Source organism: Perissodus microlepis, chromosome 9 (assembly GCF_051167445.1).
Source record: "Perissodus microlepis isolate ML-2025 ecotype Zambia chromosome 9, ASM5116744v1, whole genome shotgun sequence".
NCBI classification, from domain to species: Eukaryota; Metazoa; Chordata; class Actinopteri; order Cichliformes; family Cichlidae; genus Perissodus; species Perissodus microlepis.
Genome location: NC_140469.1, coordinates 4,121,283 through 4,137,250, shown reverse-complemented (window position 1 = coordinate 4,137,250; position 15,968 = coordinate 4,121,283). Strand labels below are relative to the sequence as shown.

The window sequence follows — 15,968 nt, the reverse complement described above, 5'->3', positions numbered from 1 at the left end:
ACCAACCAAAATAATACCACATAAGCACAGGTTTTATGGATGTGTTCTCTCTGGAAAAATTATGACAATTCAGATCAATGATAGCCAAGTGAAAAAGAATTAACATTTTTGAAATTAACTTTATGTTAAAATTACAACTTGATGTTGTCTTTTGTTAGGGCGCTACTGTGGATCTGAAATACCTCACCCAGTGACATCCTTCAGCAACTCTTTGGTAGTCAAATTCATCTCTGACCAGTCCTACTCCAGAAAGGGTTTCAGAGCTACCTACTCGGGCTCCACTTCTAGTAAGTCATACTGGGTCACACTGCTTATATCCACACACAATAAGAAATGATCAAAACCAATTAAAAATCACGTTACTATCATGCATACACACTCTTACGGACAAGATATCCAGGTTTTTTCTTTTTATTTCCTTTACTCAGGTTGTGGAGGAGATCTTGTGATGGAGACTGGTGCATTTAACAGTCCTAACTATCCAGATGCTTATCCACCTAATGTGGAATGTGTGTGGACCATCCGCAGTTCACCAGGAAACCGCATCCAGCTCTCGTTTATGTTAGTCAATTTAAGCATGATTTTTTGACTTTGGAAGAATCTATCAGAGTTAGCTTGTAAATAAGTTCCTATCAGCAGTATTCCACAGACAGGCATTACTAGTTGACTGGCTATCAGTGGGAGTGGCTTTAGGGGGTCATCTACTAATCAGAGGGTTGGTGGTTCAATCTCTGGCTTCTCTAGTCTGCATGAGTAAGGAGGAATACCAAGTTGCTCTCTGATGTGTTAATGAGTATAAATGTGTGTGAATGTAAGATAGGAAGCACTTATGCCTGATTTATACTTCTGGCTTACGGACTTATGGTTATGTTGTAAGTTACAACATAGTTTTTCAGCTGAATCATAATAGAGTCATTAGGTATAGAAAAAGGTGCTTGTATGAATGGATGAATGTTGTATAACATCTTCCAGTAGAGTAGAAAAGCAATGTATAAAGACCTTATCATATACCATGAAAGGTTTGACTATAACATTTTAGATAGTAGTTAGAACATATTTATTTAAGAACCACCTGGAGCACAAATTAGTGTCTCAAAAATTAACACACCCAACCATTTATGTCCTAACAAAAATAATAAGAATAACTAAAGGCTTTACAAGTGTGTCTCTCTGAAAACACTGTGGTACTTAAGATAAACGAGGAAGTTAGAAGAATCAGTATCTTATGGGGTTAAACTTGCCTGTTAGAAAAAAGCTTAACTGTGTGAGGTCCTGAGGATTGAGACTCAGGTGGGGAGCTGATTAAGTAATACAATCTGTTACAAACTATTAGAAAATACCTTTATTAATATAAATAGCTCTAATGTATAAATATCCTGATATATTACACAAAACTGAAATATAAAAGAAATCTGAAATTCTTATCATACTGACAGTTATGTTCTCTGAGAGGATGTGCAGATAAGGGTGTACAACAAAATGCAGTGTATCCTTTAAGATAGAGAAATTGTAAAGAGATAGTCACAGCCATTCTCTGTGTGGATTTTCTGTGTGGTTCAGTGGTGCATTTGGGTAATCTCAGTCTCTCACTCTGATGGGCCAGCACATTATGGAGTGGGTGGGAGGTATTGTCCAGCAATGTCCTTATATTAGACAACATCTGGCTATCTGTAACCACCTTCAGAGAATGCATCTCCATTTCCACAATGCTGGCCTTAAGGATGGTGATGTTATATGTATGATTCAGCAGAATAATTTAAACTTCCCACTGTGCTAAAATAGCCTTAGAAACAAATGACAACTGATACACTCTGCTACTTAAACAAATAGCACTACACCTCTTCTTAGGTGTCTGTTACATGAACTAAAGTTAGATAATTCACTCTTGTACCACTGTTAATTTATGACTTTTCTATACACACAGGAACCTATATTAGTAAATATGACAAACAATCGCATTGTGTTTTATTTTAGTACATTTCAGCTCCAAGGAGACTCTGATTGTCAAAATGACTACCTGGAAATCAGAGAAGGCAACGCCACTGGGCCTCTAGTCGATCGCTTCTGTGGAAACTCGCTTCCTTCCAACTACACCTCTGTCATTGCTCATATCATGTGGATCAAGTTCGTCTCAGACGCTTCAGTTAGTGGAGCAGGATTCAGAGCCACCTTCTCACACTGTGAGTGTCTGTGTATGAGAGAATTTACCAGCCATCTTCTATATCGTCATTTTTCTCAGGTTCTCAAATTTTTCTCCTGAGGTCAGTACTAGGGATGGATAAGGGTATTACTGGTCTGTGATCCTAAATGTGTCACGAAAAAGAATAAAACCAGCATATTATTTTTAATTAGATATTTGAGATTATGCTTTTTATACCTCGAGTTTTAGTGAAGAGACTGTGTAGAGATGGAACGTTATATATACAGTTTCAACCTTCTTTACATGTGGGTTGTAGTCATTACCTCATTGGAGCTTGCAAAGAAAAGCGTCTGGACTTCTTTAAGTTACTTGAAGACGTCTTCAAGTAACTTAAAGAAGTCCAGACGCTTTTCTTTGCAAGCTCCTTTGACTACGATGACCTGGATGACTGAGAACCTTCACAGACTCATTACCTCATTGTAGGTGAGGTGTGTTGTGCATCAAAGAAAGTCAGTGTCAGTTCAGCCAGCTGTTTACACTGAGTTATGTTCTGTGTAACCAATAAAAAAAGGATATAATGAGAAATGTTTCTTTTTTCTGTGTCACTGCTCCACAGTGTATGGTGTTGATGTGACTGGGGAATCTGGTCAGATAGCATCCCCACTGTATCCCAGGACATACCCCAATAACGCTGACTACCACTGGACTATAACTGTAGATGGAGACAGCTACATCCAAATCCGCTTCTTGGACATGGACATCGAGGATCTTTATGACTGCTACTATGACCACCTGAAAGTGAGACTGAATGCTCAGAGACTGCAATCTACAAACAATATCAGTCACATTTTTATAATATTGTACATACTTCTATTAACTTATGGCTCAATAACAACTCAGAATTTGTGGGAGAGTTGTGTGTGTATGTGTGTGTGTGTGTGTGTGTGTGAGATCTATACCTCACATATTGTTATAGTGCAGCAGCTGAAGTTGTGTAGGCACCACTAATAGTCATGTGTTAAAGCACACCTGATGAGATAATGGACAACCATGTGTGTGCTATCGAAGGTCTGTGCCCATCTTCATGGTCCTGAAATTATAACACTTTATTTAATTTAATATTTATTTATTTAATGTTTTTAAAGTTTATTAATGTAAATGCTTTAATCAGAGTAAAAACCACAAAAACTAAATTTTCAGGATGGATCCACTGACTTCCCTTCTTTGAACCCCGTTGTGCAGGATGTAAAATTCCTGCAGCAGAAGCCACAACATGTCGAAAAGAACCTGACACCAAAACTCGCATTGAGTTGCAAACAATTTTGCTTTTAGAATTAGGTTGCTGCGTAATTTATACATTTTTATCAAATCTGCATCTGACATTCCAAATGAACTGACACGAGTGGATTAATCAGTTTGCGCTTAATTTAAGTATTCTCCTCCTTAGACTAGTTAGTATTTTGTCAGGATGGAGATGTTTAGTAAATAGTACAAAAAAACCCCAACCAAAGATAATATAGATATTTTCTTTTGCATGTCCTGTTGCAATCTCGTAACCCCAATTTTGAAAGACAAAATATAATTCTGTGTGATCTACAGATCAATGAATGGAATGGTTTTTATATTTGCTGTGACACTCAGTAGTGTGCAACATCTACAAAAGAGACAGAGCAAAGCTATTGTAAACTATTGTGGACTAGGATGGTTGCCCAAAAGGCTGTCTGTTTACGGCGTTGCCTAATGGCTTCTGAGACACAGAGGGTCCAGAGAGTGTTTTTTTGCGCCATTTTATTTACCGCGGCTGCAGCACACAAGCTGCCAGCTGCACATGCAACACACCACAATACCAAACAATCCCGCTTCCCCGTGTTTTTAACATGGCGAGCGTGATTGTGGATGCCGTGCAGGTGAGTCCCCACGGCACCACCGACCACGCCTCACCCTTCTCACGCCTCACGCCTTCTATTCTCAATCCTTGTGTCTCTGCAGATATTTGATGGTCCCAGTATTCATTACTACCCTATTGGGACATTCTGTGGTTTGAATCTGCCCCCTCCTGTAAGAAGTTTGGGAAGCACTGTCACTGTGCAGTTCAAGTCAGATGCAGTGTTGGGAGGAAAAGGTTTCCTTTTGGAATGGACTGCTATTCAGAACTCTGGACCACCACCCACTATCACACCAGGTGAGAAACAGTAGTTTCTCAGCAGCCCTGTTACATAAACCCATGCATGACCCATATGCAGACTCATAGCTGGGAGGAAACAAAAACCTAACCTTTACTGTGGCTGCTGTAGAATATCTGAGAATACTGCAGGGAAACACACTAGACAAACAAATTACATAGAGAAAATGCCAATGGCATTTTTTTTTTATTTATATAGCATTTTTTAGTTGTTTATTTATTTGTGCTTAATTATTTGCGCTTATTTATTGAACTGAAAGGCAATGTAATGACTTGTCTGTGAAGGTTCTCAGTCATCCAGGTCAACCTAGTCTAAGGAGCTTGGAAAGAAAAGCATCTGGACTTCTTAAGTTGTTTGAAGATCCGAGAAGCTTCTTCTAGGGTCATATGGTTGAGAGTGCCAGATTTAAGCCCTGTGGGAGTGTCCCCTCAAGAGGGACAATGGACCCCCTAATGATCCTCTACCTAATCACACCAGCCAAGGTGTGAAGATGGGTGTAGGTCACAATCAGCCAAGGTTTCAGGTGAGCTCATGGTGAAACCTCACCCCACCCTATCATGTGATTTCCTGAGATGAAATGGCCCAGGGTGTGAATGGGCATTAAGGCGTCTGGAAGGGATCTCAAAACTAGATTATAGATCCCTTCCCAGATGCTTTAATGTTATTTTTGACAAGTTTGCTTTTTTCCTGTGGGACACTCCCACAGGGCTTAAATCTGGGACCCTCCACCATTTGACCCTAGAACTGAAGAAGCTTCTCAGATGAGAGGTGAAACATCTTCAAGCAACTTAAAGAAGTCCAGACGCTTTTCTTTCCAAATGTAGTGACTTCAGTATTGGGTAAGATGTTCACATTTCTGTGTACATGTAAGGACCCGGACTGCTGCTATCAGACTCTTAGTCAGTTGAGGAAATGTATTTTCTTTAGTGATAGAAATAAAGTGTGCTTTATAAATAAAGTTTATTATAGAAAGCAGTCCCGGTGACCTTATTAATATGATTTTCAAAACTGAAGTCACTGTCCAAAATCATACCCAGGTCTCTGACTTACTCACTGTGTTTCCGAAATGTTAAATGCAACCTTCATCTTGTTGTTTTTCTGTATGTGTGCCAGGTGCATGCGGTGGAATACTAATGACAGGAGAGACTCCTGGCTTCCTCTATTCTCCTGGCTGGCCAGAAAACTACCCTCCTAATCAGGAGTGTACCTGGTTAATACGTTCTCCAGACTCAACTGTAGAGCTTACTATCTTGTCTTTAGACATAGAGGACAGCCATACCTGCTACTTTGATAGCGTTGTTGTCAGAGATGGTAAGTAATTAAAGCCAACATTAAGGAATAATAGTGCTGATGGATTTTTAAGGTCATTCAATTTCAACTGATGAAATGACCATTTGTGTTTTCCCTGCTTTTAAAGATATTAAAAACAGTTTTCTTTGAAATTCAATGTGACATTCCCCCACCCCAAAAATGACATAATCTAACACCATCAAGTTGACTTTTATAGAAAGATTTGGTGTCTGATAGTAACATATCCAAAACTTGTGATGGCACCTGCCTTTCTTTCCCAAAATGAATTGTTGAAAAATTCCTGTTCTTGTTTAGAGGCAGACCACAGCCTCAGACTTAATATTCTAGTAAGAGGAAAACTGACAGGTTTTGTTTTGAGCTTAAATTCCACAACGTGTCTTATGCTTTAGGCTAAATTATGTATAAATGACTTAAAGTGTTTAAAAACAAAAAATATTAGAGCACAAAAATGCATTTATGAAAATTTCAGCAAGTGATGCGACAGTAATGTTGTTATGTTATATTATGATATATATTATTCATTTTGTTTCATTTGTGGCAAATAACAGCATCTAATAACATACTGTGCAGTATTGTTATAGATCTCTTGATAATTCTCCCATCATTATTTATGTGTGGATTCTATATATCAAAACAACAGCTTTCTAATTGAGAATTCTTGAGGAATGATCATTGTGAAATGTATGATGTCGTTGCAACATCCAACTTGAGATGCTTGTTTCATAAAGTGCTAGAGCTTCTCTGGACATGTCATTGATTGCTGAAGTGAAGATGGCTCGTGGATTACCTTGATTGTGCAATTTAGTGCAACTATAAACATGATTGGCACACAAATATTTTTATTTTCTGTGTGATGTCATACATGCCTGTATGTACTGTCCAAATCTTGTGATTTGAAATCTGCATTTCACTTAAATAACATAAATTATTTGCATGGCAGTGCTTTCTTTTATATAAAGTAGTAAAAATTATTTTCTGCAGATGCTTATTTAAACCAGATAACATGAAAGACCCTAAAGTCAGTGCCCTGGACTTGTAGAGAGCATTTACATGTCCACCTGACTGTAGTTGGTTTGTTTGGCCTTCTGGACAGCTTAGAATGTCCTTTGTTTTGGTTACTCCCAGGTGCAACCAGTCAGTCCCCTGTGCTGGCCAATGTATGTGGTCGGGATCATCCAGGATCTCTTCACTCAACAGGAGACTCCATGTACATCCATTTCTCCTCAGACGGCAGCATCAGTGGCCAAGGCTTTAATGCCTCCTACTCAAAAGGTGATACATTAGCAGTTAATTACTAAACTACACGACATATAGCCATAAGATCAAAACAAAACAAAACACTAAAATGCTGAAATACTACATGCTTCAGTCTTAAAAAGACATAAAAGCAAATTGGGTGGTAGTCCTTTTTTTTAAGAACGGAAACCACAGGGTGTTTTCAAACTCGATGAGAATCACAGTTCTCAGCTATGACAGAAGAAAGAGGTCATTTACTTTCAACATAAAGTAAGTTGTAACAAGCTTTCAGTGTGCGAACCTACCATAACTGCTTGAAGCATTCTCTCCTGTATGTCCATGTGAACCCATTAAAACAGATGGGCTCCCATTTGTTTTTGGTCACACTTTTAGGTCAAACTACTGTAACTGTAACCTTCGAGTCTTTTCTATACATGTTTTTGATGGACCCCCAAAGTTCATATAAGACATAAAAATGAGAAACAAATCTACACTTGTTGAACATAAGACAGTCCAAGAAGTCAAATTATAATTATACTATATAATAATTATTGCTAACTCCCTTAACTTGAGAATTGTTTTTGGTAATCCAGATTTAACATCCATGTAATGTTCTGTGATACGTTGTGGTGTTGTGGGCAGAAACACTTCCTTTCAGGTCATTTTTCATGATCAATATATTAACTGCCAGACACAAACTGCCACTACTCCACAACAATAATTATACTAGTAAGAGGAATTATATGTGTTACTTTTTCTTTTCGCAGGTTGTGGTGGACTCCTGCATGTTGACAGAGGTGTAATGAGCACTCCCAATTACCCACAGAATTACCGGCCAGGTTTGGATTGCAGCTGGCACGTGATGGTGACACCTGGCTTTAGAATTTCTGTCACCTTCCAAACCCCCTTTCAGATCCAAGGCTTTGGAACTGGATGCAGTACAGGGGATTACCTGGAGGTAAACATATGGATAGCAAAAGCTGCAAAAATTAAAATTTGAAAAAAAAAAAATCCACATTGCTACAAGTGAGAATATAGATTTTTGACCCTGTGGATGCACATAGACTGAAGTGATTACTGGCAATTAACAGCTGTTTTAAGCTGTTAAAGAATTAACATTTACTGGTGCTAGAAATCAATGAAATTCACTGTGTTGTTCAGCTCGATCCAGTTTGATCCAGTCTCAGTCCAGTCTGGACAGTGTGCAGGGAATAGTTTGATCAAATGTACTGTCCACTTAAGTCACGCCATGATGATGTCAAGTGAAACAAGCAACAGGCTTAGCTATATTTGACAAGTTTGTTTGTTTCTTTTTGCAAAAAACAATTCTAAAAACAATGCAATGTGCAAAAATGTGAAACAATAGCATAGAAGAAACAAATGTAAATTGAAGTAAATTATTAAAGTGAGCATCTCAACACGTTCTTAGAGTCACATAAAACCCCAAGAAAGTTGAAGGAAAATTTTATTTGTTGGAAAATGTTCCCACTAAGTTCATATTTGACAAAGCATGTTTTTGAACATCAGACAAGTAAGCATATGTAACGTCACATTATCAAAGTGAAGTTTACCGGAGAGGGCAAAACGTCATATGTCATCATGAGAAAAGCCCCCACATCCCCCAAGAGATGGTGGCTATGTTCCAAGGTATTGATGTTACTACTTCTCTAATGTACTAACAGATAGATCATGTTAAGAGGAAATTTATATCCTTCCAAACTATTCTCAGTTTGGATTGCTGTGCACTGTCGAATTGGACCACCTGGATACAGCAGTAACTTTTTTATTAATGCGTTTGATTAATAAAAAAGTTTGCAGAAGAAACTGTGATACATTGTGGTGTTTTTTAAAAACTGTGGTTATGTTTAAGTTTATTTTATAAACCTTACAGTGACAACAACAACAGTAGATGGGAGTACTAAGGTTCCTGAAAGTCTTTTTTTCTTGTTTCAGAGCCCTGGTTGGACTTCCTGAAGTCACTGATCTTTTGATTAATTATTTCTATCACTATTCACAGTTATCTTTCCCTTTCTCCACAGCTCAGGAATGGTCCAGATGGCTCTTCTCCATTACTTGGAGGACGACTGTGTGGTTCAAGCCCCCCATCTGTTCTCCAGACAACTGACAACCACCTCTTTATTCACTTTGTGTCCGATGCCAGTAATGAGGCCTCCGGCTTTAAGCTGGTATTCGAAGCCCACAGTCAAGGTAGAATCTTCACTTCATCAATATCATAGGAAATGTTTCAGTGCAGAAAAGTGATCATTTCTAAACGTTTAGTCATGGTTGACAAGTTTCGAAATTGGAGGAAACATGGACTTGATGCCAACAGAACTCTAATTTAGGAACAATGTTTTCAGTTTTATGCTTACGAGAGGCAAAGGGAACTAAGTTGGCTTAAAGGGGGCGGGTGTAAAGTATCTTGTTCAGAAAGAAGATTAATTGAGGAGCTGCACTAATGCCCAGCATAAGACAAAGGTTATTTTGTAACTTTAAGTCATGCAAAGCTGCTGTAGTAAAGTCCAGGAGAAACTTTGGAGTTGGATAAAAATAATAGGTCCTTCTTTTTCAATTTTCAGCCTGTTTCCAAAAATGTTTGCTGTGTAAAATATTAATAAAAACAAAATGTCATGGTTTAAAAGTCCATATTTAATTAAAAGAAGAATAAATTAAATGTTGAAAACATTATTTTTTGGGTGAATTAAAAAAAACCCATATACTTTTCTTTCTTTGGTTCCATACTGGTCATAATGTCATAAGGTTGTCCGTACTGTATGCAGGCCAGCTTAGCAAATGGACCCTTGTGCTATAGAGCTCTGCTGTTAGAATACAAATAGAATGAGGCTTATCATTGTCTTAGTATATTGCTCCAAAGTTTGCATATATAGTTTAAGCATTAATTTGGCATTATATCCATAATTATACCCATAATTTCCTAAATCTGTTTTTGATTTTGATTTGTCAAACCACGGGACATTTTTGCCCTTTACCTCAGACTATCTTGAATAACCTAAACAGAAAAGATGTGTTTCTGGATCTTTGTATATTTTTGCATGGTAGAGTTTGCTTTTGCTGACTGTGTCCAAGCTGTGTCCATTGCAAATCTTTAACTTATTTTTGTTTGTTTTGCACAAATTTTCCTGGTATCCAAACCTTTTCTGAAGTAGGTTTAAAAAACCCCACAGAGTATTATCTTTTCAAATTTACGTAGATGTTGGAAAACCTGTCACGTCTCTTATCTTGATCCTTCTATTTCTCCACAGGTTGTGGAGGTTTCATCGAGGTGAATGATAATGATCCTCCAGGGTACATTACTTCACCGAACTATCCACAGAATTACCCCCAGAACATTGACTGTATCTGGGTAATTACTGTGCCGAATGGGGAAGCTGTCCAGATTGACTTTGAGGATCAGTTCTACATTGAACCCACATCCAGGTACACCTTTACTTTCTCTTCTCTTGTTGTATTTATAGCTTCTTATTACCACGTAAATATAGCAATTTTTGTCATTTTATTGTGTTTGATCCCAAGATTATTGGTAAATACATTTTAGCCTATCTATGTTTTTACAAAAGAAACTAAACTAAAGAACAAACAAACATTACAATCTTACTAAATTGGTTGGTGGTGTTATTAGTGTTTGAAGAACACAATATGTAAACTCTTTCTAGAAAATCTTTCACTTAGACCCAAGTTTCAGGGCTTACAACATATTTTTGTCCATTTATTCAACAGCTGTATGTACGACTACTTGGAGCTGCGTGATGGCTCAACATCCAACAATAACATCATTTCCCGTCTTTGTGGCAACACCCGACCATCTACTCAACATTCGACAGGTTCCTCCATGTGGCTTAGGTTTCGTACTGACGCCAGCGTCACGCACCAAGGATTCAAAGCAAAATACTCCATAGGTAAAGAATATCATGGTCATGCAGTCTGAAACTCATGACTGTGTCTGTTCTTCTCTCATTAATGTCTAGATTGGAAGTTGTAAACCAGAAAGCTGATGGTCTCATTATAAGACCGGCGTGGCAATATTTTGATCAACTGGCAATATAATTGTCTTTATATTGACAATATAAAGACAATTATATTGCCAGTCTCGGTCGTTGTGTCCTTGGGCAAGGCTCTTCACCTACCGCCTACTGGTGCTGGCCAGAGGGGCCGATGGCGCAATATGGCAGCCTCGCTTCTGTCAGTCTGCCCCAGGGCAGCTGTGGCTACAACTGTAGCTTGCCTTCACCAGTGTGTGAATGTGAGAGTGAATGAATAGTGGTACTGTAAAGCGCTTTGAGGGGTCCCGAAAAGCGCTATATAAATGCAATCCATTATTATTATTATTATTATTATTATCTATGTCTGGTTGTAAGGTGCCTTCATTCTGCATTCTTGTGGCATACAGACCGAAAGTTATGGGAAATTGTGCCAGTATCAAAGCATTACTGGACCTTGTTTGTTTATGTCTTAAAACAAACAAACTCCTGAGGAGGGGAGAGGGAGGAGAAACAGGGGGACAAGGGAGGGCGGGAACAACTGAGTTGTAGGTGCTTTTCTACACTGTGCAATATTTGCAATATTTGCAATATTTGTTTTTTGTTTTGTCTTTTTTCTTATATTTGACTGTGCAATAACCACTGTGCAATATACTCACTCAAATGAGCAATCCTATTTATCCATATTGTATATTCTGTATCTATATATGTGTATATGTGTATATATGGTGTATTTATGCTTATATCCTTAATCTCATTCCCCTTAATGTATCTGTAACATGCAACTTCTTTCGGTGCTTTGCTACTGGAAACTGAATTTCCCGGAGGAACCCACCCGAGGGATTAATAAAGTTTCATCTAATCTAATCTAATCTAAAATACTGTATGCCATTTGGAATTCACATTAAAACATTGATTTGGATAATTAAAGAGATGTAACCTTTGAGGTTTTGACTATGTAGCAGAGTGGTGATAGAAAACCACAATGACCTATTTCAAAGCTCTGTTCTGATTCTGTAACTCAAATTCCTCACAGCAACATGTGGAGGTACCTACATAGGTCAGAGGGGTGTGATCTACAGCCCAGGCTTCCCAGGCTCCAACTATCCTGATAGCTCCAGTTGTGAGTGGTACCTGGAGGGACCCACAGGACACTACCTCACTCTTAGCTATGGGAATTTCAGCTTGCAGAATACTGATGGATGTTCTGCTGACTATGTGGAGATCAGAGAGTACAACGCCTCAGGTAAAAACATAAGTAATAAAAAAAACCAAGATACATTCTCTACACCATCACAATGTCTATTGTGTTGAAATCTTTTCTGTCCGCAACTTTCTAAAACTGGACTTGCTTCTCAGTTCTTTTTCTTAAATAAATGTATTTATCTGATTTAAATTTATAACCCAAATTATGAAAATGTTGGGATGCTGTGTATTTCTATCTATCTATCTATCTATCTGTCTATCTGTCTATCTGTCTGTCTGTCTGTCTGTCTGTCTGTCTATCTATCTATCTATCTATCTATATATATATATATATATATATATATATATATATATATATATATATATATACACACACATATATATAATTTAAAAACCTTATAAACCCATAAACCTTTGGAAAATAAAAACATATCAAATGTTTGAACTAAGGTGTTTGTTCCAGTAAAATATATATTATTTTGCGAAAAGTAGATGTGTCAAAGATGTGTCAAAAGGGGGTTGGGACAACAACAAGCTGGAAAGCATATTGTGCCAAAAAACAAACAGGTGGTCAGTAATATGACTGGGTGTAGAATTATACAGACTCTTTAAAAGTTTTGCTAGACTGCCTTGATGACATAAAATGATGGCTAGCATTAAACTTTTTGAATGTAAACAATCAAAAAAACAAGATTGTGGTATTTGGATATTCTGACCCTCGTTCTTCTCTTGAAGGGTGATCTTAGCCCTCTGGAAAAGTCCAGTACTCGCATTGGAAAAAAAGTCTGGAAGTGTTCTTCGATGACAGTTTTTCATTTGAGAAACAAATAACTTCTGTTGTAAAAGCTCAGGGCCGTTGCAAACACTAAAAGTATTTTGTTATCTGCTGACTTTGAGAAAGTGATTCTTGCATTTACTTCATACAGGCTTGATTAATAGTTTTTCAGTCAGGCTCTGCTCTTTCATCTTCAGCTTGTTCAGAATGCCGAGGCCTGACTTTTGACAGGCCCCAGTCTTGGCTCGTTTACACTGGGTTCCTGTATGTTATAGAATTGATTTTAAGACTTTAGAGCTTGTTTTTAAGTCTCTAAATGGATTAGCTCTTTCGTACCGCTCTGATCTTTTAACTAAAAATACTCCAAATAGAACTCTTAGGTCAGCTGATAAGTTGCTTCTGACTGAAACACAGAGTAGACTGGGCCTTTGCAATTGCTGCACCTAAACTTATATACAGTCTGCCTCTTCAAATTAGGACCTCTCCAACGCAACGCAACAAAAGTTTTGCTCTCAGTTTGAAATTAGCTAATGTTTTTCTTAAATTGTACATTTTGTCAGTTAAAATATTTGATGTGTTTTAAATGTTCTACTGTGATTAAAATATAGGTTCATAAGATTTGCAAATAATTGCATTCTGTCCCAATAGTCCCAACAGTTTTGAACTTAGGAAAGTAAATTACACACAACCAGTTTTGGTCAAGTTACTTGAAAAAAGTAGTCAGTAACTAATTACTGATTACTTCCCCCCCAAAGTAATCCCGTTACTTTACTGATTACTTATTTTCAAAAGTAATTAGTTACTTAGTTACATTTTAAAAACATGATTTACAACCTGAATAGGTAATAAAGCGATAGATCTTTCAGCCCAATTCTACTTTTTCTGCATAATCCATCATACAAAATGTAATCAAATAGAAAACTGTCTTTTTAAAACTTGTTTTATTAGTTTTAATCTTCTAACTTTATGCATCAAGGAAAATTTTAATTATGTGCAACATTCTCTGACTGGAAGAAATTTGTTTAACATTTAAACCTATTTTCTGCACATTCAAGCACATAAAATAAAATATTTTTGTGTTTACACTCACTCTTTCAAATAGATGCAAGTAAAACACAGCAGAAAATAAATAAAATCAAAGACTCGGCGGTCCTGTTGCTCTATTTTCACCTGTAAAGCAGGAGTAGGGCAGGTTTAGGTTTGCCTGTGCAGGTGTGCTGCAGCGGTCAGTGGAAGAATCTGCAAGTTTGTCTGTGAATTTTCCATTCCCGGTGCTTGTTCAGACGTTTAGGGGTTTTTGTCACTTTTAACGGAATCAAACTCAAAGTAAGGTCAGTACTTCCACGCTTTAAACGCTGCACTCAATATATTATCCATTGTTGATCTGCACACAGCTGTTGCCACGAACGTCGCACTCGCTTACGTCATTGTCATGAGACATTCTCGCAAAAAAATCACGGTTTTAGTAACGCAGTAACGCAGCGTGCTTACCGGAAAGTAACAGTAATCTAATTACCTTTTTTGCAATAGTAATCCCTTACTTTACTCGTTACTTGAAAAAAGTAATCGGATTACAGTTATTGCCCATCTCTGCACACAACACATGTGTCTGTGTTTCATGTTGAGACAGTGGGGTGATCAAGATATTCCTGCATCCTTTCTAATGTTTGTTTAGGCCGCCTACTGGGCCGACATTGTGGCAATAACCTTCCTGCTCCCATGGAGACGTCTGACAGTTTTGCTTATGTCCGGTTTGTCAGTGACACTAGTGGAAATGCAGCTGGCTTCCGTCTGTTCTTTGAAGCAAGTGTTGAAGGTGGGTACATTTTGAAAAGTACAAGGAATAGTTGCTGGATGATCATTATGGTACGTCATATTTACACATGAATTAAATCTTTGAGTAATATCACCACGATAGTCATAATTATCATAGAGACCTGTTTTTGTGGGTAACTGTTGTTTCATTAGGTTCAGTTTTTTTCCTTTTCATTTTGAATGACTGCATGGATGAGAACCAAATCGTACAATAAAAAATTGACATATGTATATTAAAGCATTTGATAGAAAACGTTGTCAACATTATTAGAACTTGCTCTCATACTTTCATATTTGTGTATTTGACAGCTCTTCAGTTAGCAAAAGGTCATAAATAAGCCAGATATAGTCCTGCATATTAACAAACCATTACACTGTATGTTACGATATTATGGAGAAAACATAAAACATAAAGTTAATAGGTTGTTTATATTCTATTTTTTTAATGACCTGTAAAAGAAGAATCAATACAAATGTTTTTATCACACAGAGATGCTAAAGTCCAAGCTTTAGATCCTGTTCATCAATATGTAAGATCTGACAGTTCTTTTCTTACATTTCTGTTTCTGTTATAATAAAGTTCAGTGTATTATATAATAATATACCGATGATAATAATCACTGCAATGTTTAATTTATCTTATTTGTAAAGTGTCAGTCATTTAAGAAAACAGCATTTTTTCATAATAAACCAAATAACAAAGTGATTCACATGAAGATGGAGATAAAACACCTTGACCTACAAACAGTGACATAAAGGGAACCTGGAAATTGCGACTTCGAACAAATGCAAAAAGAAAAACTGGATAACAGGAGATACAGGCTGGTTGATTATCTGCCTCATTATAGTGCCTTTTGATTTTGTTTCCAAGCAACAAAAGGAGACAAAAAAAAATTAAGCCACTCTTCATTCTAGCGACCTCAAACTCAAAGCCAGTCTAACTCACTGGCAATGATGGGTTGTGGAGATACCTGATGAACAGACAGATCGGGTTAAATGCTTAATTTAGTTTTTGGCTTACAGAAATACATGAAATTAATTTACAACATTATTTGTTATGCTGAATCTCTCTTTTTTTTCTTTTCCCACAGAATGTGGAGGTGAACTGAATGCTCCCTCAGGAACTATCTCCTCTCCCAATTACCCCAACTTGTATCCACACAGCCGAGTGTGTCGCTGGGAGCTGGTAGTGTCACCAGGCCGCAGGGTTACCCTCACCATCAATGACCTGAGACTGGAAGGTTCTGATACATACTGCGTATTTGACTATGTTGATGTGAGTCCCTTTCTGCCAGTAGTCGTCA

At 37.4% G+C, this 15,968-nt stretch overlaps 1 protein-coding gene across 1 annotated transcript in view; it reads left to right on the top strand.

The window, feature by feature from the left end:
* The window catches only part of cubn (cubilin (intrinsic factor-cobalamin receptor)), a 70,816-nt gene that overhangs the window by 35,411 nt on the left and 19,437 nt on the right, over positions 1–15,968 (top strand). The window contains exons 35-48 of the mRNA XM_084938768.1: positions 159–287; positions 429–561; positions 1,975–2,180; positions 2,757–2,938; positions 4,130–4,322; positions 5,437–5,634; positions 6,760–6,906; positions 7,638–7,828; positions 8,910–9,078; positions 10,134–10,308; positions 10,609–10,787; positions 11,905–12,114; positions 14,525–14,665; positions 15,756–15,940. Coding sequence (XP_084794894.1) covers positions 159–287; positions 429–561; positions 1,975–2,180; positions 2,757–2,938; positions 4,130–4,322; positions 5,437–5,634; positions 6,760–6,906; positions 7,638–7,828; positions 8,910–9,078; positions 10,134–10,308; positions 10,609–10,787; positions 11,905–12,114; positions 14,525–14,665; positions 15,756–15,940 — 2,438 coding nt within the window. The remainder of the gene's footprint in view (positions 1–158; positions 288–428; positions 562–1,974; positions 2,181–2,756; positions 2,939–4,129; positions 4,323–5,436; positions 5,635–6,759; positions 6,907–7,637; positions 7,829–8,909; positions 9,079–10,133; positions 10,309–10,608; positions 10,788–11,904; positions 12,115–14,524; positions 14,666–15,755; positions 15,941–15,968) is intronic.